This window comes from Buteo buteo, chromosome Z (genome assembly GCF_964188355.1).
Source record: "Buteo buteo chromosome Z, bButBut1.hap1.1, whole genome shotgun sequence".
Classification (NCBI taxonomy): domain Eukaryota; kingdom Metazoa; phylum Chordata; class Aves; order Accipitriformes; family Accipitridae; genus Buteo; species Buteo buteo.
The window spans coordinates 13,502,507-13,527,937 of NC_134204.1; the positions used below are offsets into that span (position 1 = coordinate 13,502,507).

At 39.0% G+C, this 25,431-nt stretch overlaps 1 protein-coding gene across 1 annotated transcript in view; it reads right to left on the reverse strand.

Annotated features, from left to right (window-relative positions):
• Positions 1 to 784: 784 nt before the first annotated feature.
• Positions 785 to 25,431, reverse strand: part of PRLR (prolactin receptor) — an 81,924-nt gene continuing 57,277 nt past the window's right edge. Inside the window, exons 3-15 of the mRNA XM_075019458.1 lie at positions 24,241 to 24,309; positions 18,743 to 18,856; positions 17,600 to 17,732; positions 15,253 to 15,422; positions 14,311 to 14,477; positions 12,573 to 12,714; positions 9,772 to 9,904; positions 8,363 to 8,532; positions 6,920 to 7,089; positions 5,789 to 5,933; positions 4,866 to 4,965; positions 3,850 to 3,919; positions 785 to 2,615 (exon numbers count right to left, since the gene is read on the reverse strand). Coding sequence (XP_074875559.1) covers positions 1,590 to 2,615; positions 3,850 to 3,919; positions 4,866 to 4,965; positions 5,789 to 5,933; positions 6,920 to 7,089; positions 8,363 to 8,532; positions 9,772 to 9,904; positions 12,573 to 12,714; positions 14,311 to 14,477; positions 15,253 to 15,422; positions 17,600 to 17,732; positions 18,743 to 18,812 — 2,496 coding nt within the window. The 5' untranslated portion in view covers positions 18,813 to 18,856; positions 24,241 to 24,309 and the 3' untranslated portion in view covers positions 785 to 1,589. The remainder of the gene's footprint in view (positions 2,616 to 3,849; positions 3,920 to 4,865; positions 4,966 to 5,788; positions 5,934 to 6,919; positions 7,090 to 8,362; positions 8,533 to 9,771; positions 9,905 to 12,572; positions 12,715 to 14,310; positions 14,478 to 15,252; positions 15,423 to 17,599; positions 17,733 to 18,742; positions 18,857 to 24,240; positions 24,310 to 25,431) is intronic.

The following is a 25,431-nucleotide window of genomic DNA, read 5'->3' on the forward strand; positions in this document are numbered from 1 at the left end:
GAGAAATATAAAGCTGTTCAGGAAGGACAAGAACAGAACAGAGCTCATCTATAGTAAATACACTTTCCTTCACACGTCCAGTACAATTTTCCTTACCTTGTGTTTCCAATTTCCCCTGAAGCTAGTGATACTAGCTGAATACTTGGCCCAGTTTTAATAAGTCATCACTTGGTCATACTTTCCTGGAGTAAATTAAACTTTTGTTTCAAGAAGGAAGGACGACAGTAAGTTCAGAGCCATTCCAGTATTATTTTGATTCTGCCTTTGGTTACATGGGGTATGAGGAATCCTCACTGTTCCCACTGCTGTTCCGGAGACACTGGTCCAGCCCAACTACATGGACTCCTTTCCTTATTCCCACCGGTATTTCAGCAGAGCTCTGACTCAGACTTTATGTCTCATATCTTTGACTTTGGAGGCTGGATTCCAAAATTAAGGTTGATAACTTCATATGAAAAAATCAGACTTCAAACTTTCCTTCCAGGCTCAGAGAAAAGTGCAATGTCTGTGGATGCAGGAGAACACCATTCCATTCGTGATTGGCATCAGAGTACAAATTCAGTGGGAAAGAAGCTTTGCTCTCAAAACCTAGATTCTATTTTAATTTTATAATTACAGGTGATAAAAACCACGTGAAATAAATAATTTAAAATTCAAATAGTAATACATCTGTAATATATTAGAAATATAGTTTAAAAATTAATTCATATTCTTAATTAGTATAAAGTTTAATTTTATGCTTTGTATAGAAATGGTAGCTTTACTTGTTACCACTGTCTCAGCAGAAGGAAACAGAAAAGTTCCTAAGTAGCTAAATAGGATTGGGAAATTTAAAAATATTTTATTTTGCTTTTTTTTTTGGTAATAGAAAAATAGCCTTTAAAAATAAATTGTTAAATATATGGGCTTGTATTAAAGTAGAATTATGTATTATATACACTAAAGGAGTACATCAAATATTGTTCCACTGTTTTTTTTCATGTTTTGTTTGATTGGACTAGGGTAGGAATGGGATGCAAAGTCTTCTGTCACATTGAAGTGAAGAAAAAATATATTTAGAAGAATTTGTTATTTTATTGTAATCTGTTGAATCTATTCTCTTTTATATATGATTTGTCATATATAAGAGCTCATTTTTTCTTAAGGATTGAGAAAAAATATAAAGACTTAATCTAGTGTCAGAATGCATTCAGAAGAAAAAACATTGTAGATCAGAATGCTGTTGTGCAATGATTTATCCGATTGAGGAACTTCTGAGATCACTGCGCTGTACTGACTGACCTGTAACAATTTTCAACTTTGTTGAATCTGCAGTATTCCCTCAGGTTTAATCAACTAATAGATTTGCAGAGCTGAATAACTAGTTTACAATGTATTTTTCATGGCAGATAATATCCATTTCCTCATTTCCCTGTGTCAGAAATGTGTTAATATCCAAGGTTTACTTTTATGATTATTACCTCAACCCACAGTTTAGTTTATTCTCTGTATAATACACACAGAAGGCTAGGCTTTTTAAAGGAACTATTTGCTATGTGGTTTTGCTCTACTGTACATAACTACTAAGTATGTACTGTACTAACTATTAGTTATTTAAAGGAGGGCATAAAAGAAGATGGGTCCATGTACTCTGATCCATTGTTCTCTCTTTTGCACTTGCTTGGAACTGTCAGACAGTAGCTCATATTTTTCTCAGCTTGACTTTGCTGAAGGTTCTGAGACGTTTCCATTGCAGGTTCTTGAGACACAGATGTGTGCTGAATGCGTGAATCTGGCATTAATACTAGAATATTATGGTCCACAACTGTTGAGACCTTGGTATATTCTTTGCTGGTTCCTGGAGCAGTGTATTTTTCGGTCTTTCTACTATTTTCTTTATGTTTCAGTAATACTGCTGGTTCTACATCTTGTCTGACTTTGTGAACTTCTACATAATCCATTAGTTTAAGATTCAAAAATGGTGGCTTGTCATTAGGTCTGTTTTGTTTGACATGCACTGTAGTTTGGTCAGTTTTGGAATACAAATTCTCCATCCCTTTTTGCTTTTCCATGTCATCGTGGCAAGTTTCAGTGATAGGATATTGTGATTGATGCTTTTCTTCATTTCCCACCAAAACTCGTGCAATGTTGACATTTGTGGTATTCAGTGTTATCTTATGTATATCTACAGGATTGTGGTAGGCAAACATAGAAGGCTGATTATCAGGTAACTGAGCTGTAGGCCATGTGGACAATTTTGTACTCTCATCATTAAAAAGGACTATTTTCTGTTCTGAGGCTATACACTGAGTTTCCCAGCTCCTTTTTCCTCCTTTATTTTCTTGAACATCTTTTACATTTTGTGTTTGAAGTGTTGATGGAAGGGCGCGGGACTCCCTGCACTTCTCAGAAAGGAGAGAAGGGCTATCACAGCTCCCTCGGCCTGAGTCACTGTCTGTTTCCTTGGGTATAATTTTTGCATTTTTACTGGGATGACCGTTGTCATGGCTTGGCATGAGTTGCTGGTCCTCACCGTCCTCTACCTCCAGATATTCTATCAGTAGTTCCTCACAGTCTGATGTTGGAGGGAAACCATGGCAACCAAGAGCACTCAATAATTCTTCAGATTTTCCTGTCTAAGGGCATAATAAATAAGATATTTTTTTCACTGTTAAACTTAGGGTTTATCTGACTAGAACAATTGTGAACAATCTACACATTTAATATACAAATACTTTAATAGTTGTATCGCTAGACCTAAACTGGATTTCTACTCCTGCAGAAAATAGTAGAAGAGAAGGAAGTTTCTTGAGTTCCCTCAGTGGGGAGACACAATCCCAGAATTCATGTGTCTAAAATGGGGGGACTAGGGAGCTTTTGGCAGGTAGAGGTCTCATGGGTTTAACAGGAAGGAAATGGAGGAGAATGATAGAGCAGCCATGTCCTGTCTCCTCAGCATGGCAAGAGACTGTGGAGAGCAACTTCCATAAGAACTACTAGGAAGATGACACAGGCATCGGCTCTTGTGGTGTCCCAAGGAACAGCTGTGGTCCCAAACCCTGTTCTCAAATGCCCTCCTACTACTACTGCAAGGCAAGACTGTCAGTCCTAGTTTCAGCTGGGATAGAGTTAATTTTATTTCTAGCAGCTGGTATAGTGTTATGTCTTGGATTTAGTATGAGAAGAATGTTGATAACACACTGAAGTTTTCGGTTGTTGCTAAGTAGTGTTTATGCTAAGTGAAGTATTTTTCAGCTTCTCAAGCCCAGCCAGCAAGAAGGCTGGAGAGGCACAAGAAATTGGGAGGGGACACAGCCAGGGCAGCTGACCCAAACTGGCCAAAGGGATATTCCATACCATGTGACATCATGCCCAGTATATAAACTGGGGGGAGTTTGCCGAGGGGTTGGGGGGGCAGATCGCTGCTCAGGAACTAACTGGGCATCAGTCAGCGAGTGGTGAGCAATTGCATTGTGCATCACTTATTTTGTATATTCCAATTCTTTTATTATTATTGTCATTTTATTATTGTTACTACTATCGTTATTAGTTTCTCCCTTTCTGTTCTATTAAACCGTTCTTATCTCAACCCACGAGTTTTACGTTTTTCCTTCTGATTCTCACCCCCATCCCACTGGGTGGGGGGAAGTGAGTGAGCGGCTGCTTGGTGCTTCGTTGCTAGCTGGGGTTAAACCACAACAGTTTCACACATACCCTCCCCACGATCAATCTGAAAGTGTCACTTATTTTTAACATTGATTAAATTAATTGAAGCTGGTTTATACTTTATTACTGTAATTGTGTTTGCTAGTACATAATTTGGAAAAGTAAGTAATGGTGCATTCTTCTGTTGTTATCAGGGGTACTCACCTCTAACAGATGTGTATCTATGCCTTTTATCTTCGGTCCTGGAACTGGCGGTAGGATAAAGGCTATCATTCTAAAAAACCAACGAAACATACAAGGTGTTAAGTATAGGCCCTATCTCTCTATTTGTTCTCCCATTTCCTCAGACTGTGACTGAACTTTTAAACACTTTTTTCATATCTGATACCTCCCTGTTGGACCTCTGTTTCCTGTCTACCTCTCAAGCCAGGTAATTTATAAATCCAGTTACAGTTCGCAAGTTACACTTAGATGTATTTATAGGAAAAAGAACAGTACAAAAGTTATTCAACTGGAAAAGTAACACTGCTAATGCCCTTTTATTGTCCTTTGTCCCTTAACCTCCAGTTCTCCAATATCACTGTAACTTCATCACTGGCTAAGAAACAGCTATGTGGGGCACAGTTCAGGAGGACTAGTGGGCCTGTACATATATACTTGACTGTCAGCTGACCAGGATTTACAATGAATGACTTCTGATGGCTTTTCCATCAACAGTTTCTATCTCTTTCTTCTACTCAGCCAGTACTTTTTGCAAGATTTGTACAAAAGTGATAAGCTTTGCGACACCTTTCTCTTTCAGATTTGATTGAAATTAGCCAATGTTCTAATAAATTATTTGGGGAATTGACAGACGGGTGGGCAGAAAGACAAGCTCATAATATAACCTTATTTCCTTTAGGAATTTAGGGTAAAACCAAAAGTCATGTCTTCTACCTGAGCAGGGATACTCCAAATTATGTTTGCTGAATACTTATATGGCTAACCAAGATGGTCAGATCTAATAGGGACATGTCTTTACCAACTGAGAATTTAGCTTGGTATCCCTAAAGAACAGAAATACCTCTCTATCAGCTGTGAATTTAAAGTCAAATACCTGTAATTTAGAGTTTATAAGAGAACACATAACACATAGGAAATTGAATCAAATGTTAGAAGTCTATTTTTGAAAAGTTTGGTGAGATTTTCAACTCCATGTAATTGTGAAATTGGTGACTTACCTGTACCCTTTCAAAACCATTGTCCAGCTGATGATTAAACATATAAGAGATGACAAGACACCAACGACGATCCACACAACCATATCTTTTACTCTAAAGTCTAGGAAACAAACAGAATTATTTGAGAACACACATCTAGTGTATGCATAGTTGACATGCAAAAAAAGTCTCAAATTACTTTTTTTAAAAAATTGGTCTAATCTGCCATATTTGGTATTGAATCTAGAGGCCTTTATTAGCATAGATAGATCTCAACAATCACTGTAATATCTGATAATAAATATACTTCTTATTAATGGCACTGTGCAAGACATGAACTCTCTTGAATGACACAAAAAATGTATGAAGAGGGAAATTTTGTCACAGCCAGTTATAGCAATTGTGTTCAAATTCAATTATGCCAATACTGTAGTCATTTTATTATGAAATACATATCACACAATTAATTAAATGGTGGGTTAAATTATCTAGGACTATATATTTTTAAGGATTTCTATTGTAACATGACACTTTTTACATTGAGGTGTTTATTTCAAATTCATTCCAGATAAAGAGTAATGAAGAGCTGTTAATGTCTGGGAGCAGTCACTCTTTGTCGTCTATGTATCAGTTTTAATGCAGTTACTGGTATTCTTTTAATTAAAAACTACCATCATGAGAACAAATGAGGCAATAAACAGAAAGAATGTGGATTAAATAAGTAAAGAAATTGATTCACCTTAACTCCAAAAAGTAATGAAGGGGAAAGCTAACTGGCTATGGTGCAGGGATGCTGAGAACTGTGTTACCTTAGCAATAATGTTCTTACCTGTCCTAAGGAAACTATGGGATGTCACTCGGCATGGATGCTACAAACAGCTAACAAAAGTACTACATGAACTTCCATGTAATAAAAATTACCAAAGGGATGCCTGGCCACTCACCAGTAGGGATCTGAATATACTCTTCTGAGCTCCATTCACTCCATGATCCATGGTGGTCAGGTCTGCAGTGAATCTGTACAATATACTTCTTTCCAGGATTTAAACTAAACATTTTATATTGTGTTTGCTGTCCCACAAAAATAGTCTGGAAATTAAATAAAAACCATAAAATGCATATAAAATTAAGACATTTTTCTATGAAAATCACAGCTAGGTTTCAGTCTTGAATAACCAAGTTGAGAATATAGAACGAATCTGGATAGCTTTCTAATAATTCTTATGCGGGCATGGAAAAATGGTACAGTTAGTTTATTTCTATAGTTCAGCTTTCTAGCATAATTCAGTGGGAATGAGATCTGGCTCTAGTATATTGTTCAAATTACTACAAAAAACATATCATGAGCATATGGCAAATAGGGGTGAACTGTGGTAATGGTGGGAACTGCAATGGTGAGAGGAGAAGGAGGCAAAAAACAGAGATGAGGGAAGAAAATGCTGAGAGAAAAGGAGTGTGGAGTTGGTGGAACTGCACAGGGTAGTAAAAAGTGGATCTTGCAAGGGTCAGGGAGCTGGGAAGTGCAGTGGTAGGGGGAAGGAAGGAGGAGATACAGAGATGGCTGGGAAGTATTGCAGCAGACAAGAAGGGGATGCAGCCTAATACCAATAGCTAGAGTCTTTAATTTGCTGCCCAGTTGTTTGAATTGCAGATCTTGGCTATGGACAATTATTATTATGTGGCCATGACAACTATCACCTAATGACTATTTGTACAAATTTAAATGATTTTACATAATGTCACTGAGCTTTCTGTTACCAAAGAAGTGCTTGTGGTTAAGAACAAATTATCACAAAAGATACCTGACTAAATGAGAACAAACAACTTTAACTGTAAACCCAATATGATTAATATATAATGGCCACACTTAAAAATAAGTTCTTTATCACCTGCTATCACACAACAGCTTCTGAGATACCAGTATTCTCAGTAGGAAATCACATATCACACAAGCACTTTTGAAAAACAATGAACTATTCAGTGTGCCTGCTTCATTACATTCAGGCATGCGACCTAGCTGACAAAATCTAATTGATCAGGAAACACCATCTAGCGAAAACTTGCAACATCCTTACCTCCCATTCCTCTCCTTCTTCAGGCTTCAGCCGCAACTCATATTCAAGGGTAAGCCATCCAGATCTGACATCAGCCAGCGGGGGTGGAAACCATGTCAAGACCAGATACGGTTTTCTATTTATTGACTTTTTTAATTCCAGAGTTACATTCACAGGGGGATCTGGCTGTACTGTTAAAATAAAAGAATTGACAATAAGAGTCTAAGGAAGAAAGCATCTTAGGAAGAAATATGAAACGGTGTGAGTCACAAGTTGCCACCTCCATTGTGTCTAGTAATTCAGAACTGGTGCTGGAATACAGGTATCAAGAGCTTCCTGATAAAGTAAGCATGGATTTATGAATTTGAAGAAAAAACTGAAGAACAGTAAATATGTTAAGTTCACGTTGAGATTTGCCTTAATAATTTATCACCGGAAATAATTTTTTCTTACATTACCATTTATTGTTGCTTTTCCCCACAACTGTGTTTCAAAATTAACATCTTTAATGCTGTGTTATGAAAGTTGTGTTTTACCATAATCTTATCAAAGTTGGCATATATGGTTAGGAGTTCTGAAAACGCAGATGTAGTTGATGAAACTTGCCCACCTGCCCCCCCCCCCCCATCTCTTACTTTGAGAAAACACAACAGCATAATCCCTACATGCATTCATAAGGATATTTAAAAATAAAACAAATCAGTAATATTAAAAACCTGTCTATATCTCAAAAATAAACAAAAATGGAACACAGGTTTCTGCTACAGTCAGGCTTGCAGCTTCCTCAGTTCAGAGGGAGAGCTTCTGCATATCGTGCATGTATTTTACCACTGTCTGATGCAAAGCTTCATCAAGTAAGTAGTCAGGGCATGGAGGTAAAATGTAAAGCCTGTTCTCCAGCAGCCCTTTTCCAGCTGCAAGACTCCTGGCAGCCAGATCCTTGATAACAAAATGCTTATTGGTGGTAACGTTCTGTTCCCTTAGAAAAAAACCTAAATCCTTGTCCACAGTCACTCTGTGGAAAAAGTCTGAGAAAAGAGATTATCAGTACACTGCAATAAAAAAACCTAATTCAGCTTCTCTTGGGTCTGGAAACTACTTTTAGGTAATCAAATTTAAGTATTATTAGTTACAAGATCAATTTGATTTCACTTGCTGGTAGAGTGGGAAAAGATTTTAGCTGGATGATGTTTCTTAGGGCCTGACTGAAAGAAATATGGAAAACCAATAAATGGTCTGAATGCAATTTTAAAGCTTTTAGCATTTTTAGGTTTCCTCTGAAAATAAAATGGTAAAGGGATGAATATTGATTTATTATTACACCAGATAAGATCTTATTTGTTCTTGAAAGTTTTTAACTTGGATATAATACTTTATATGAGAAGAGCTGGAATTAGAATTTTTGTGTCAAAACCCATAATTCTGAATTATTTGGTTTCACAGAAAATACTTGTCCTCTCTTACCTATGTAGGTCACATCCACATAATGAGGATCAGAGATGTTACTACCCATTTCGTTAGTTGCCCTCACAGTAATATTGTATATGGTCCAGAAAGAGGTGTGCTTTTTATCAAAGTAGCAAGAATTGGGGCCTGCATTTCTGTAATCTGGACACTCATAAACTTGTTCTTCTCTGAAATGAAAGAATCACAGTGATTAGTTTACACAGACTAAAACACCTGACTTTGATTACTAGTAGGTCAGCATTATTTAGGGCTGGATCAGATTTTTCACGCCTGGCAATGTGAAGAAAATCAGAAAACTGCTTTCAGACTAAAGAGTAATTGGACAATTCCAGAGACTGTAGTAAGTATTTTCCCCCCAAAATAAAGACTATAAAGGCAGAAGAATTTAGGCTGTTGTAGATGCAGCAGCAGACTAGTAGATTGCAGCTCTTACTTTTCTGAATGCCATTGTCCACTGCATAGGCCTTACAGGTTCCAGAGAGCCAGTAGAAGTGATTGCTGAAGTCTTCCAACCCATCTATTAAAAACTGAGTATTTCCAATGTTCATTTCACACTTACACAGGTTCTGCATATTACATTAATATCCTTTCAGAATCTATTTTGGTCTTTCATCACTTGTTCCTCAAAAAAATCTACTTTGTACCTGTCCTCCAAATCCATTCCCAAGCTTCACAAAGGGAGCAGGGATAGATAGGAGAGAAAGTTGAGTATGTAGTACTTGTTTCCAGGCTCCTCTGTGATGCACAATAACAAAAGAGAAAGTTGTGGTTGTGGACCTCATACTCTGCCCTGGCTGGCTGGACCAGTATCTGTCTTCTTCCACTAAGACCTGGCTCTCAGCTGGCAAATACAGAGTTCAGCATCCAGTTAGGTCAGTGCAAGGCTGAGCAGTGCTGGGTGAATGAAAAATAGTTCATAGGACCCAAACAAAATATTGACTACTCCTTTAAAATGAATGTTTAGCACTTGATCTAAGTTCCAGGGCCAAGATTACTGCAGAAGCCAGGAGGCATTCACAGCCTATGAATACTTGTGCAAAATAAGCATTATCATAAGATGAAAATTTTAATATCTGGTCATTTTGGAAAGCTTTATTTCTGGATCTGCGTGGATGAAGAGCTACAGGACTGTGTGTTTGTATTGCATATGCAGTTCCTGAGCCATGGCAACTTTCAAGGTAGTCTATCTTTCAAGGCAGAAGAATTAACAGAATTTTGAAAAACCTGACATTATAAAGAGATCCTATTTCAACCTTAAATATGTTGTTGCTAGTGCTATTCCAGAATATGTCACTTGGACAAAATGACGTGCTATGGAAAATGACATCTCCTAAATGCAAAACTGATCAGCATTGATTTTCCAGGTCCTTCCAATAAAACACTGAATAATATACGCAGCTTATTACCCTTCTTTGCTGTAAAGCAAAGTGTAGTTAGTAGAAAGTCCTCCATCTGAACCAGGTTTCCACCAACAAGTAAATGTTTCCTTTTCTGGAGAACGGCATTTTATTATTGTAGGCTTTTCAGGAGGTGACTTTCCTGTAAGAGATAAAGAAATGAACTAATTAGTAAGCTTACTGCATTAGGTCAACCCTGAACTCATAAAACAATGTCAAGCAGAGCACAGAAAAATACTTTTTTTTCTACATGGAAAGAAAAAGTTTTGCTTCATTTTAGCACAGGAAAGGAAGGACGGTTCGGTGGTTAGGGCAGCAGCCTGCTACTTTGACCTGGATTCAAAATACTTTCCCACTGCAGCTATGCTGAGGAGCTATGTTTTAGTTCCCTGGCTGTGGCTCTTCTCTGCCCCCAAATCTGACAAGCGGTGCTCAAGTACTGTCATAGCAGGTTCTATAAAATGGTTTAAAATACACTCTGCTATCCAATCTATTCTCTACATAAACCATTTCTTCTTTAAAAAATGTGTTTTAAGATGCTTCTGATTGTTTAAAAAAATGCTGTCATTCGTTTTGGCTTTTACAGGAAAAAAATGAAGAATGTGTTTGCCTATTTATTTATGTCCTTGCCAGTAATTCTCTTCTGAAGCACCTATGCTGATCTGACTCCAAAGATACAAAGAAGCAGCTCTCTCATTTCCTTGTAAAGTGAGGTTATGCTCCATATTCAGGCTACTTGCCTGATTGCTGCCAAGCAATTTATACTTATTTGGATTCCTGATGAAGATTTTATAGTCTCAAGCAAAGCACTTAAAGTAGGGCAGAGCAAAATGCTTAAATTTTGAATAGGATGATGCTAGTCAAAACCCTGATGTGATTGGAACTTCTGCAGTTATGCATTTGTGGCAAAATATGGTCCTATTACATCAATAATATACATTTTTTACTATTTAGAGAAGGGACATTGATTTTCCAAATTTCTAATTGCCTAAGGCAGATCTGAAAATGGAACATGTAAAAAATATTTTTCTATTAACAGTACTTCAGCAATCTCCATGTCAAATAATGAATAATACAATTAGTGACAGAAGATATGAGACAACCTGGCGAAAGTGTCTGACAACAAGATATGATGTCATTCATATTTAATGTGTCCGCTCAAACCCAACAAAACACAGATAACTATTTCCATGTGGTGGTAGCTGCAAGTGTTATGCTCTGTTAGACATGGCAGTCCTTTCAGTCCAGTTACTAGTGAACAAATGAATAATTCTTACACAAGTACCATTACTATGCTATATATATATCTCAATCATATATATATATATATATCATATCTATAGCTACAGATGAAATCAACATCATTTTTAAATAGAGGGAAAGGAACAATAAATTATTTAGGCACACCTGTATCAGAAGTGACTTCCTAGTGAATCTCAGCGTGTTTGTCATAGCCAGTTTCAGCAGAGGATTCTGAGTGGATCAACAAGACTAAATACGCAATTACATACCATGTGTGGTAAGATGCATGTGGTGGGTTGAGCCTGGCTGGATGCCAGGTGCCCACCAAAGCCATTCTATCACTCCCCTCTCCTCAGCTGGACAGGGGAGAGAAAATATAACAAAGTACTTGTGGGTCAAGATAAGGACAGGAGAGATCACTCACAAATTACCGTCACGGGCAAACCAGACTCAACTTGGGGAAAATTAATTTATTGCCAATCAACCAGAATAGGGTAATGAGAAATAAAATCAAATCTCAAAACACCTTCTCTCCTCCCCTCCCTTCTTCCCAGGCACAGCTTCACTCCTAGATTCTCTACCTACCACCCACAGCGGCGCAGGGGGATGGGGAATGGGGTTTACGGTCAGTTAATCACATGTTATTTCTGCCGCTTCATCCTCCTCAGGGGCAGGACTCATCACACTCTTCCCCTGCTCCGGCGTGGGGTTCCTCCCACGGGAGACAGTCCTCCACAAACTTCTCCAACATGGGTCCTTCCCACAGGCTGCAGTTCTTCACAAACTGCTCCAGCATGGGTCCCTTCAACAGTGTGCAGTCCTTCAGGAGCACACTGCTCCAGCGTGGGTCCCCTGCGGGGTCACAAGTCCTGCCAGAAAACCTGCTCCAGCGTGGGTCCCTCTCTCCACGGATCTGCAGGTCCTGCCAGGACCCTACTCCAGCGTGGGCTTCCCATGGGGTCACAGCCTCCTTCAGGCATTCACTTGCTCCGGCATGGGGTCCTCCCCGGGCTGCAGATGGATATCTGCTCCACTGTGGACCTCCATGGGCTGCAGGGGGACAGCCTGCCTCAACATGGTCTTCCCCATGGGCTGCAGGGGAATCTCTGCTCCGGCACCTGGAGCATCTCCTCCCCCTCCTTCTTCACTGACCTTGGTGTCTGCAGGGCTGTTTCTCTCACATGTTCTCACTCCTCTCTCTGGCTGCCGTTTCTATGTGCCCTGCAACATTTTTTTCCTTCTTAAATCTGTTATCACAGTTGCGCTACCATTATCGCTGATGGGCTTGTCCTTGGCTGGCGGTGGGTCTGTCTTGGAGCCGGCTGGCATTGGCTCTGTTGGACACAGAGGAAGCTTCCAACAGCTTCTCACAGAAGCCACCCCTGTAACACCCACGCTACCAAAACCTTGCCACACAAACCCAATACAATGCACTAAGCTGTTTCTCCAGCACTATGAAGTATCTGTATGAGGAACTGGGTTTTCAGGGCTGCTATTTAGACACCTTTCACAACACTGAACTGGCTAGAATTTAAAAGCAATTAACAGAACAGCAATCATCCACTCACCATCAGGGATCTGAATGCACCTTTTGGAGCTCCACTCACTCCATTCTCCAAGGTCTAACATACAACGGACTTGGACAACATACTTCACCCCAGCTTGTAACCTATTCACTTTGTACATTGTCTGAACTCCAACAGGTATTGTCTGGAAAAGAAAATGGATGGGAAAAGTTATAAAGAATTGGGCCACTTTAAGAAATAAACCATAAAGGAGTAGGGTTGTGTCACTGACTTCTGAAAGGCAAGGGTTTCAGTTGGGCATTTTATAAGATGTGAATTACAAAGAGGAAAAGGTAGTGACTTAACAGAAAAACTCACTTCAGTGACACTGAGATTGTGATACATGTTCTCAAGAACATATTTAAGTATAGACTTCCTATAAGTTAGTACTCCATCAGATCCACAATGCAAGGAACACTACAGGTAGTCCAACTCACAGATAAACCCTCTGTGTAATGCTTCTTAGTGGCTAGTTTTAGTGCTTATTTTTAAGTGCCTTCCTGAGGCCCTTTGAATCTCTCTTCAGAAGTCTTTCAAGACCTACAGCTTTCTCCATCATTAAGGCATCACCAATTTAGGTAGCATTAAGGCCATCTGACTATGACTTTAAGAATGATATTTTATCCTGGTACCTCAGCTGTAGGAGTACTGTGGCCTGCTCCTAGCAAAATGGCAACAGCTGGGAACATCAATGGAAATAGTGTGTGTGAGTAGGACACCTGAAATTTTCTGAGAAGGGGGTTGCCCCCAAGTGATCCTGTTGAAGAGGATGATGGTGATGACTTTCAGACCAATTAAATAGTAACTAGGGAATAACTGAGAGACTTTGGAAACAAAAAGCTTCAGCTTGAAAAGCAGTATTGAAGAAGTATGAAAATTTTTAATAGTGGGGGAAGATGGGAAATTTCAGCAGTCCTGAAGTTTAGTTTGATGCTATCAGAAGCTGCTCTGCCAGCAGTCTGGGCCAGACAGAGCAGCCTCTCTCTCTGATGCCATGAGTAGCTGCACTCCAGACAGTGTGGGCTGCACCAGGTAGGAACCTACACTTAGGTGTATGCATGTGACCGTGTGGGTCATTTCTCACTGATGTGTGTCTTAGTAGACTGTAAGAAGGGACGTGGGTTCACATTAAGTTAAAGCATCCATGTCCCCTGTAGAAGCAGGTGTAAATAGGGGAGTTTGTACTCCCAAGAGGGTGGGGTGTGCTTTTAACCTACCCTTCCTGGGCGAGGGGAATTTCTGTATATAGCATATTTCTGGGACTAGTTACAGAAGTGTGTTTATAAATTTGCAGCTGTCTATTAACATTTTTAAGTGCTCAGCATTGTGATTTATCTGTGGTACTGCTGATACTGACCTTGACTGCATAGTTAACAGATAGCTTGTTAATTATATCTTAATGAATCAATAAACTGCTTTGATCCTGATTTGGGTTAAACTACATGATCTGAGCGGTGTTTTACTGTGACACTTAGGAACAGACACAGTGACAAAACTTACAATTAAATGTTGTGTCAGTGGACTAAATAGGTTTTTTTAGTATATGACATTAGGATAATTATACAAATACCTTGAATTTCACTGTGTCTACAAACCACTACAGTATTTTTCTTTCTTTAATCAGATTTGGTTATATTAATTTTTCTATCCTTACAGAAACTAAAACTTTTACAATATCAGTTAAATTCAGACAAGACTCACTGAAAAGGGCATTTATACAATAAATATATTTTTCCATTACCTCCCACTCTTCCTTTTCCTCAGGTTTTAGTCGTAGCTCATAGTGATATACATGTGAATTAGAGCTGACATCAGATAATGGAGGTGGAGACCATTTTGCCCAAAGGTTCATTATGCTAGCAGATGTTTTGGTTTCTAGAGAGAGGTTCATAGGAGCATCTGGCTGAACTGTATAAATGAAAAGTTTGCCATTAATGACTTAATTTTCTCTCAGAAAAGGCACCTCCTTTACGGTTTTGTATTTCACCACATTAATTTCAGATCATTCAGCACTTCTGTAAGGGAATAGCACAATAGCCTTTTTTTCCTTTCTCCCTAATAATGTTTAACTGGCTACTGATTTACCACAGTATCAGCAAATCTTAGACTTTACTCTGAATTTGTCAGGCTAAGGAAATAGAAATCATAATTTCATTAGGCCACTCTTGCAAAATTAAAATGTCAGATATTTCATAGCTAAAAAGTACATTTAACATCACAATGTGTAGATTATGTATATGCAGAAAGCAGAACGGAGTTATGAATACGAAATACTACAAAAAGCCTGCAGAGTGCTTAGGCAGTTATTTTTACCCTCCCAAGACTGCAATGCCAGCAGCCAGAAAGATGTTTACATTTGGAAAATTTAGGTAGCTTAACCCAATCTGAAAGTTTTATCATCTGCAGTGCTAGGAACCTACAAAACTGTCATTGAGTCTAATTGAAATACTGGAGATAACTAGAAACTGGAGCCAATTTTTCAGCCAAAGTTAAAATGACAATAAAATATGTAGTTTCTTAATTTATAAGTAAAATGCATATTTTAGATCATCTGTAGATAAACGCTCCTCCATAGCAAGTTTCACATCATGAGGAGAGAAGTCTTCTACCACTACTTGTTCTGGGATCAAAAACCACATACATCTCCAACTAGTTTTTTTCCATTTCATTCTTCCCTTTTTACCTATGGAGGTCACATCCACATACTGAGGATCTGAGCTGTTACATCCAATCTCATTCCTTGCCATTACAGTGATATTATATGTTGTCCAGGGATTAGTGTGGTTTTTATCAAAGTAGCAGGAATTGGGACCTGATGTTCGGTAGTCTGGACATTCATAGATTTTTTCTTCACTGAAATAAAATGATTTAAAAAGTTAAAAGTTTAGGAAATGAAGCAAAGCAGATCATATTCTAGTAATGGCCTAGGTTCAGCAAAGAAATTTGAAATGTTTAACTTTAAACCTATATATAATCCCACCTCTGGGAAACATTTCAGTGAGTGTCAAATGCTACTACCATAAATGCTTCATTGCTATTTTTACTGCAGTTGTTCAGGATGAACGCTTCTATCCCCTTTTTTATACATAGGAATGTCAACAAAAGAAGGGAAAGACAAATTTCCAGAGACAGCATAAGGCAATTTTAAAAAAATTTTTAAAAGCAAGTTAAAAGGCAAATTAAACACATTCACTTTGACTAAAGAAGAAAAGTTGCTAAATAGTTTCTTTACATATTTCCCCTGGGAAGTAACCTGATGGGCCCTGTGGCAGAGGAGTGTTTTATTGATTATTTTGTTTTCAGAAAGACATAAATGTACCTGCTTTTTAACATGATCATCATCACAACTGTGTCAACAAAAAATATTTGATTAATTGACGATTTCTTACCTATTACCTTTATATAAGTCTTTGTTTTTTTAGGACAGGGATTGTTTTGTACTTAATTAAAGCTGAACTGGGTGATGTACTCAGAGTACAGACTACCACCCCAGATGTAAAGCACAGCACAAACCCTAAGCACCAGCTGAGAGGGTTCAAGGTTGCACTTTAGTCCCACTGTTGGGCTCTATGCACTGCTAATAACAAGGTACTTTAGTTGCCAGGCAGTTTTGTTCCAGTTCACAAAGAAAAGGTGGGAGTAAGGAAGGGGACTGTACTTGAGAGATAATGAGCTAGGAAGGGCAACTCTGGCCCAGATCTGGAGTGCTTGGCAGTGCCTGGTGTTCAGCAGATTTAATGAAACAGATAAGCGCTCCTATCCATCCCCACGCAGGACTGTTCTAGGCTGTGATAGGTATGACTTAAAATGCTCATTAAAATTTCTGTTTTGACTGAGAATGGAACATGTGTCCTTTCATAAAACAAAAGCTCTGAGGTCATTGTTGAGAGTGATAACTTCAGTAAAGGCTGCATCTTTCCTGATCAATTAATACCAAATAATTTGGAGTTTGTTTAATTGAAGCCAGGAAGTCTGAGGCTTGACCTTATCTATTCTGCACCTCACTGGATTTATTCAAAGAAATTTAATCTCTGAGCCTCCCTGCTTACTTGGTCCAGTTCTGAGACCTCTTGTTTTCAGGAAGAAAGGACAGCTATACAAAAAAGCACAGGTTAAGCAAAGTTGCTAAACATATACGGATTTTATCCTTAAACAGGATGAGGGAGTCACAGACTTTACCAGACCAGTAACGTTTGAGATGCAGTACCCACATCTGCTTTTACTCCATTTTGGGAACCACGAGGTTGGCTACAGATCCAGAAGGGGAAGCGAAGGCTTTCTAGAGACTCTCTCCGGATGGGGGGTTGCCATGCACAGCAATGGACAAGCTCCTCGGCAGGCCCCCAAGGGCACCACCAGCCCTCGCTGCCCCTGCCCAGCCTCCCCTGGGGCCTCCCCGTGCGCCGCCCGGGTCCCAGGCCCCCATTCCAGCCCACTGCAGCAGGGCTGGTCTGCAGCTCCCCACAGCCCTGCCCTTGCCAGCTGTGGGGCCCCCGCCGAGCCACCCATGTCCCATGGGCTGAGGTCCTGGCCCAGCCCGGCCGCAGCCTGTCCCTGTCCCAGTCCCCGGGGAGGTGCCTGAGGCCAAGGGCTGGGTTGTTCCCAGCCTGCCCGGCTCCCTGGCTGGAGCGGCTGGGTGGGCCCTAGATGGAGGCCTTGCCCTGCCGCCCCAGGGGAGCCCCCATGGCCCTCCCGTGGTGCCTTGATGCTCCCCTCCTCAGAGAAGCACGCCATTCAGCTAAAAGCTGTGCGCCTCCTGGTAAGATGGACAAAGTACACCTTTCCCAGCACGTCTTTCGACCAGTGGGATTTTAGGTCAGAGGAGTTTCAGTGGAGACGGGCTGAAGGTTTGGGACTGGTAGCGGTCATGTTTACTTCCAACACGGGAAAGCCATTAGTCTCATGTAGCCCTTGTCGGCTATCTAACATGGATTCATAAAAACACCATTATAAATTAATGTTATCATTCCCTCATTCTGTCCTAATCATCACTTGATCACTTACAAAATACCTATGCACCATTTTGTTACCTGTCCTTGCTGTACAACAGGGTGTAATTGGTAGGAAGTCCTCCATCTGAGCCAGGCTTCCACCAGCAAGAAAAAGTCTCCTTTTCTAGAGAACGACATCTTATTATCTTAGGTCTTCCAGGGTATGATTGACCTAGGGAAGTACAGAAGTACAGCTAGTTATATTGGAGTTGGACATTGTTTTTTGTTGTTATTGTTGAATGATAAATTCAGCAAGGAATGCTTTTTCGAGGACAATAAAATTATTTGAAACTATGGACTGAATTTGGCAAATAAATCTGCCTGGAGAAAGCATCAAAACTTTCAGAAACGTAAATATATTTTACCTCAAACTTCTAAAACAGCTACTAAAATTACTTTAGTTCTCTTTTTCAAATGAAAATTTCATTGTTACCTAAACTTAAAAAGTGTACACTTATCTCCAAATTAAATTAAAAAGCTTGGAAGTAGATGTATGACCTTTTGTTTTTTCCTAAAATATCCAAAAACTTTATCTTAAGTTCATCTTAAAATTAAAATTTCACCTTCAACTTCGCAACAGAACCAAAATTCCACTATCTGCACATATTTGGGGTAACTTAGGTAACTTATAGGTAAGACAAATAATAAAAAGAAGGAATCCATGGGCTGTATGGAGTATTTTGTATATTGGCAACCTGAATGTATTAATTAAGTACTTGAATATTTGCTAATAATCCCAATATATTTACGAATATTTCCTGTTAAGACTACTTGTCATTAACTTCTACCAAGAACATAGGACATAAGTTTACATACATTTTGTCATGAAAAGCATATGGGTTTTCAACCTAACCTTACCTTTATTTTATGAAAGTTCCATATCATTATCTCTAATAGTGTTACCATTCATATGATGCTAATTCTCAAGAAGGTGACAAGCATGGAGTGTAGGGATGGAGTGAGTGCCTTTCATCATCACCACCACATAATCATTAAATTAATACTATAAAAAGAAAAGAGGACTCAAGCCATTTTCAAAATCTCCATACAAAACTTTAGAATAAAGTAATTTAAATATGTACAGGCTCCAGCGGTGGTCAGGATAGATCAGGTAAAGCCTCAGACTTCTCTAAAGAAAGTGTTAAAAGGAAAAACAAGTGTTCAAGAAAGTGTTGTACTTACCATTCAGACCCACTTCGGTCAGAGCAAGTAGCAAAATAATTCGAACTGATGATGTCAATTTCTGCTTCATGATGTCGGCTTGTCTTCAGGAGGAAATATCAGATCAAGGGCTCACTGAAAAATACACCATCATGCAATAGTCAATAACAATGCTTAACATGTAATATGTATCACTTGGCTTGATCAAAGTACTTTTTGAATTGCAGCTAACTGATTCTTGTTATTTCTCAAAAAGGTGCAGCAACACCTACTGTTCCACTTCAGAAGTAGAACACCTGAATCACAGAGTAGTAAGTAGGTCTTCCTGAAGGTCTTTGAACAGTTAGCAGTGCTGGGATTACAACTCCATAGTATTAACAAATCTTACATATTTATTTGGCATCTTGGGATACTGAGTGCTTTTCTTATAGCTCTAACTTTTAGACTCATTAATTTACCTGAGAAATCAGCCTTTTAGTAACAAAAAATACACTTTTATCTCTGTTGATATAAATAAGAGCTCAATATATTTGAACTTTGAAAGTCCTGAAAACAGCAGGCAAATAGAAAATATCCAAAATTTATTTAGAAGTTTATGATTTTTGAGCCAACCTCATGACTTCTAAATGTTTGGGACTGGCAATGTCAGTATCACCTGAGCTGAAGAATGCTACTCTTTCTGTGCATTCAACTCATTATTTTTACTGTGTCTGATTTTTCAGTAAAGTGGAAATGCCAAGATCAGAGAAAATAAACCAAGGAAAAAGTAGCGTAACTTCACAGTTAATTTATTAGGTGAAAATGCAAGATGGGATGCAATTATCCCTCTTTTTTCAGCCTGCAAAGGCCAGAGGCAGTGTTGCAGAACTCGGCTGAATTACAGAGGTGCAAGTGGGAAGCCACCAGCTGTGAAGGCCCGGTCCCTGTAGTGGGCTGACACCACTAGAGGTCCTCAGAATTCAGGTTACAGCTCAGGGTGATCAGGAGTCCTTGTTGCTGCTAAATCTGTTTGCTTAGCCTGAAGAAAAGACAGAATGACTTAAATCAAACCTCCTGTTTCTCCCACCAATATGCTTCCTGCTTGGAGATGGTGACTGGAGTCGGCTATTAGATTCTCGGTAACAAACCTAATTCTTTGAAACTAAAGAAGAACACTTTACTGTCTAAATAGGAAGCTCCTTACCTCAGCTTTCCACTCCTACCAAGCACATCTGACAGGTACTTGTATGCTTGAAACCCACTCAGTGTAGCACAGCGTGGGAACAAGCTGTCTCTTTGCTAAGGAAAAATTCTTTGTGGTTTATCAGATGACTCAATTTTCATTATGGAATTCATTTTCTGTATCAAGAAACTATAATCCCCCAGCATACAAATGTTTTTCAAGTGCAAGGGCGAATGAAGTATCAGTTAATTTAACTGAATCTAAAACATGTTTACTGTGGACAATGAGGAGAACAACAACAGTTGGCTACGTTTCCATATGCAACTTCTGAATATCCAGGCATGTTTCACGCATGTAACTGAGCTACAGGCTGCAAAATTGCATCTGGGTTAGTTTTAAACTCACTTACAGCAATCTGTGCATATACAGTCAGTGGAGAGCAAGCCATATAAATATAAATTCCAGGTTTGTGTAAGCACATGCAAATTTTATGACTGTAAACAAACAGCAAGCACAAATGTTAGTGTTTAGCTTCAGAAATGAGCTGAAAACTTGGTGTTACATCATGTGGAGCACACCCCATTGAGCTCATGCAAGAACAAGGCACATTTTCTCAAGTGAAGGTGAAATAACAATCCCTAAACAGTAACTATTTCATGTACATATGATACCACTTACAATATTTTATTATTTCTAAAAATAGTTAGAACATTTGCAAAATACAGGTCTTTCAAACTGAGACTCATACTCTGCTTCCCTATAGGGAAATGGTACCATGATTATTTTCTTTTTACTTTTACAGACATAGCTTTTCTGTGTGAAGAACTGACAGATAAGAGAAACTGTGAGTGAGTAAAAGAATGGAATTTGTCAATATGACAAAAGAGAGAGGCATCATTAAGAAAGAGCTGTATTAGAGCACTCTGCAAGGAAAATGGGATAATTTTGGAGACCTAAAGAACCAAATTAATAGAAATAGGATGAAATTAATGCATTTGAAAACAAGTATTTTTCATTTGGAGCATTTGTTTTTTAAAAATGAGATGATCATGAAGCACTTCTGTAATGTGGCTGTGAAGAAGAACAGGAGAGATACTGGGGAGGAATACGGACCTATTAGTCTCACAGACTGAACTTTCTGTACAGTTCTGGTCACCCGTACTTGGGAAAAAAACCTCCACGTTAACCCATTTAGAACAGATTTAGAACACAGCTACAAAGACGAGCAGGGGATACAGAGGCTGTCTCATGATGACGATGTAAAGAATTGGCTTTTTACCCCACAAAAGGGTGGTTGTCTTCTACAAACATAGCAGGAGATTAGTATTAGAAGAGGGGAAAAAAGAATGGGTAAACTCTAGCAAATGTTGGAACAGGAATAGATGGCCATAATTAGCTCAAAAAATTAGAGAAAAACTCACAACAGTGAGTGTCTGGAATAGTCTTCCAAACACAAAAATTCCATTTAGTTTTCCCAGGTAGTCTGATGTATTATGAAATACATATATCATGGTTGTTTGTGATAGCTGAGGACTGGACTTGGTGATCCAATATATGCTTTCCAGGCCAGTGTTTCAATTCAAGTTGAATACCTTGATTTATTACCAGTTAGAAAACTGTGCAGAAGTACGAGATGACTGGATGTCCTATTTTACATTCAGGATTTAATGATTTCAGAATATTTTCTATTTAAGAATTATCAGAACCTGTGTTTATTTTAAGATCATGCTTAAAAGCATCTTAGAAAGCTTCATTCTGATATTTGTATTGCTTTCTGAAGGAATGTAAGCAGCAGCAGAGCAGTGGCCAGGAGGCTCCAGACATATTAACCATATTCCATTTGTTCCAGTGCCTATGTTTCCATGGTTGCCTTGTGCTTGGTATTTGTGGTTCAAATAATGTTTATAAGGCTTCTGGAGAGATGTCTTGTTTTTTAAAAATACTTGCTTTAATAGAAAAAACAATGCACACTTTGTCATAGCTATATCAAAAGTGTGTCTCCCCTATCTAAGGTTTGAAAATGTTTTCATAAAAGAGTAACGAGCATTATTGAAGATGCTGTGAGGGAATGCCTTACTTTTAGGACTGAGTGCATTCTTCTATAAGCGACACAGTGGATGTTGATTTGCCAGAATGTCATGCAAAATCAAGGGCTGAGTAACTGGTAATTAAAAGATCATACGCCTTCTTTTTGAATGTTTTGATTTAATTCCAACTAAGTTGTTACATTCTGACATTATAGTTGAATTTCCCCTTTCAACACAGCTGTTACATAGTATTCAACAGCTGCACATTGCACCCCAGAAAACAGTGTGCCTTGATGGAAATGGAAACCATTACTGGGGTTTTAGAATGAACAGAATTGCTAGATATTCCTGTAAAATAATCCTACTCTGCAATTAATAATATTATGAAATTGTAGGTTTGAAAACTGTGCTTGCAATGTTCCTAGATGAGGCTGAAAGTTAAATACTAATACTGAAATCAGGTGCTGTGGAGCAGGGTTGAGAGAAAAATGCCCTTGTCCTAATTGAGTTCTAGTTCTTGCATTGTTTTCTCTCTCTTTCTTGGCTATGCTGATGGATAAATTTCTTGAGATTGACAGAGAACTCTTCACTCGGTTCTGTACAGATGGAAAAATTTTCTATCTGTCTGCAGTGTTTTCAGGCTTGCAAGAAGGGTAACAACTGTAGAGCACCCTCTGGCAAAGACATTATGTGCATCACAAGCTTTACTTCTGCTGCTAAAGAAATCTAAAGCCGAAAGTATTTTACCAATCTGTACTGAACAAGATTCACATTCCCACTAGTTATGATGATAAACAATGTTCGTCTTTCAGGCCTGGGGGAAGGCAGTTTAAGGAGTCTCAAAACACTGCAGTTCATTACCATTTGAAAGGCTGAACTACAGCTGTATGAAACCAAGTACAAATAAAGAAAAGACTAAAGGAAGAATGTAGCAATCTGTTAGACCATCCAGAATTCTACTGGCCATACATTCAGCTATACTGTGGACATTGCATGAGCCTGCCTTCCCACACCGAGTTCTCAAATGCCAACACTGATATATGTCCCTAGCCAAGACTCAGGCATCGTTATCACTGGATGTGTTTATGAATGACAGTGATGGTTGGGATTATACTGTGAATTAAAAGCCGTGGATGTGCAGTGTGACCAGAACTCTGCTTTCCCTCTCTGAATGAGCCCTAATTGGAAGTCTCCAGATTCTGAATCCCTCAGGCATCCAGTGCAGCCTTCATGGAGATGTGTAGGCTCCAGAGAAGATAGGGAGTCCAGACATGTCTCTGATCTGAATTTCTTGTGACTGATTCCAGATGGCTACTTTTAGCGCATAGGTTTTGTGGAGTGCTTTGTGAGGATGCATAGTTCCTGCTGTTGGCTGTGTAAGGGAACCTAGGCATCCAGTTAATTTCTTGGGACCAAGCACTTCATATTTCTGTGTTGCATAAACTGGAAGCACCTACAAGTTCTTTTATATTTCACCTGAAAAGCCTATAAAAGGGTTTCTAATATATTTTTCCTAAATTTCTCTCTTAAACAAACTTTCTCCTAATGACCCTTTGTAGTCCTTCCTTTGATTAGCAGTCGATGTGATGATGAACGGAACAACTTCTCTCACCCATGGAGATGTGCTCCTCAGTCTGGAAGACTTAAGTCACTTTTTGAAAAGAAAAATAATGAAATCCCAGATTCTTGAAAATAGGACACTTCTCCATCAAAATACTTATGCACTTAACTCCTATTGATTTTACAGAACTGAGTGTGAAACTCTTTTTAAAACTCTCAACATCTCAACTGACAAGAAAAGCCAAGACAACAACAAGAGAGCACCATTATCCCTACTTTACAGATGGGGAACCAAGACAGAGAATGATCAAGTATTTTGCTCAGACTTATACTAGGAACATGACAAAAGCTAAAAAATGATCTTTTCCTACTAGTTCTTTTTTTTTTTTCTTTTCTGAATACCACCTCTACTGCCTTTGTTTTTCCAATAAAACATGATTTAGCTAACAATAGCAATCTTCTTCTACCAGTCTCATGGCTCCTGAATATTCTATTTCTTCCCTGGTGGTTTGTACATTTAGCCATAATTTCAGGATTATTATTTTTACAGCAGTTTTTTACAGACAAGAAAAGCATAAGCTGTAAAGAGTAAAATTTTAGAGTTCGAAAGTTAGAATTTACATTAGAACTTGAAAATTGCTCTTGAAATATGATGGAAGTTCATCTCTACCAGCTACCAAGGCCAACTCCACAGTCATTATCGTGCTATAATAATTTTAAATATTATTTATACATAGCATAGTCATGAAATATAAAGTCCAGTTTCCTACCTAAAGGATTCATGTGTGCGAGGAAGATTTTTGTTCTTCTCTGTCATGAATGTCAGATCACTTGATAATCTGTGAGAGAAGAGAATTCCAGGATTAGTATATTACTGGAAGTATCACTACTTTATTTCTAAAACATAAAGAGAAAAAAAAAAAAATCACCCTTTGTATTAGCTGACTCAGATACTGACACTCTAAGTCAATACATTTAAACACAGAACAATAGCAGCTATGGTAAAATACCGTGTTACTGCACACTCTTTCCTTTATCTGTTTCAATAAAATTTTGTAGCAATTTAGGATGCAGTTTAGATTTACCAGTAGACTGTGCTAGGCTATGTGATTACAGGCTGATCACCATCTACACAAAGGCTGGGACAGGATCAGATAAAAACTGAAGGGGTCGGGAGGAACCCTAGCAGCCTGATCAGTGAAAATGGGGTACAGGGAATTGGCTACACGTAAGACTACCAAAGCACAGTCAGATCATTGTCCCTTGTGTGGAACCCACCAGGAGGAGCCAACCAAACAAATCCCCTTCCCCATATGCCTCACAGACTGAAGGAGGTATAGCACTTGTTAAGGGATGCAGGCGGGAAAGAGTTTGGGGAGGAAAGGAAGGGATCAAAGTGGAGTGGGAAGAAAGCAGCATGGGAAAATAAGGTGAAAAGGGGACTAAAGGAGTCACTTAAGTGGTGGCTTGTCTGACTGAGATGTCTGCCTCATCACCCTAGTCTACCCTATATTCTCATTAAGTCCTATTTCTAACTCTTCTGTCTGGATGTGCTCTGTTCTGAGTGGGTACGTTTGGATGCTAGTGAACCTGCAGCTGGATTAGCCAGTGAGGAGTGGGATTGCAAACCTCCAGGCTCATATGCAACTCCCCCGCAGCTGGGGAGACCAGAGGATCTGGGGCCAGCTACTGGGTTGACTGAGCACCTAAGACACTAATAGAGCAGTCCATTTTTTTTGTGCAATACACACATATATGTGTAAATGTATATGTTACATCTTTGTTGATATGTGTGGCCTCTGTGTGTGTTTATTGTGTCCGTGTGCCCACTCATTGGGAGCAGCTGCTCAGCTTTGCTACTGGCAGAACCTGAGGATATGGACCTATAGCAGTCTCATGTCTATGGGGCTACCTGATTCAGCTGCCTCTAACAGACTGAAATGAAATGTTTTACCAAAAAA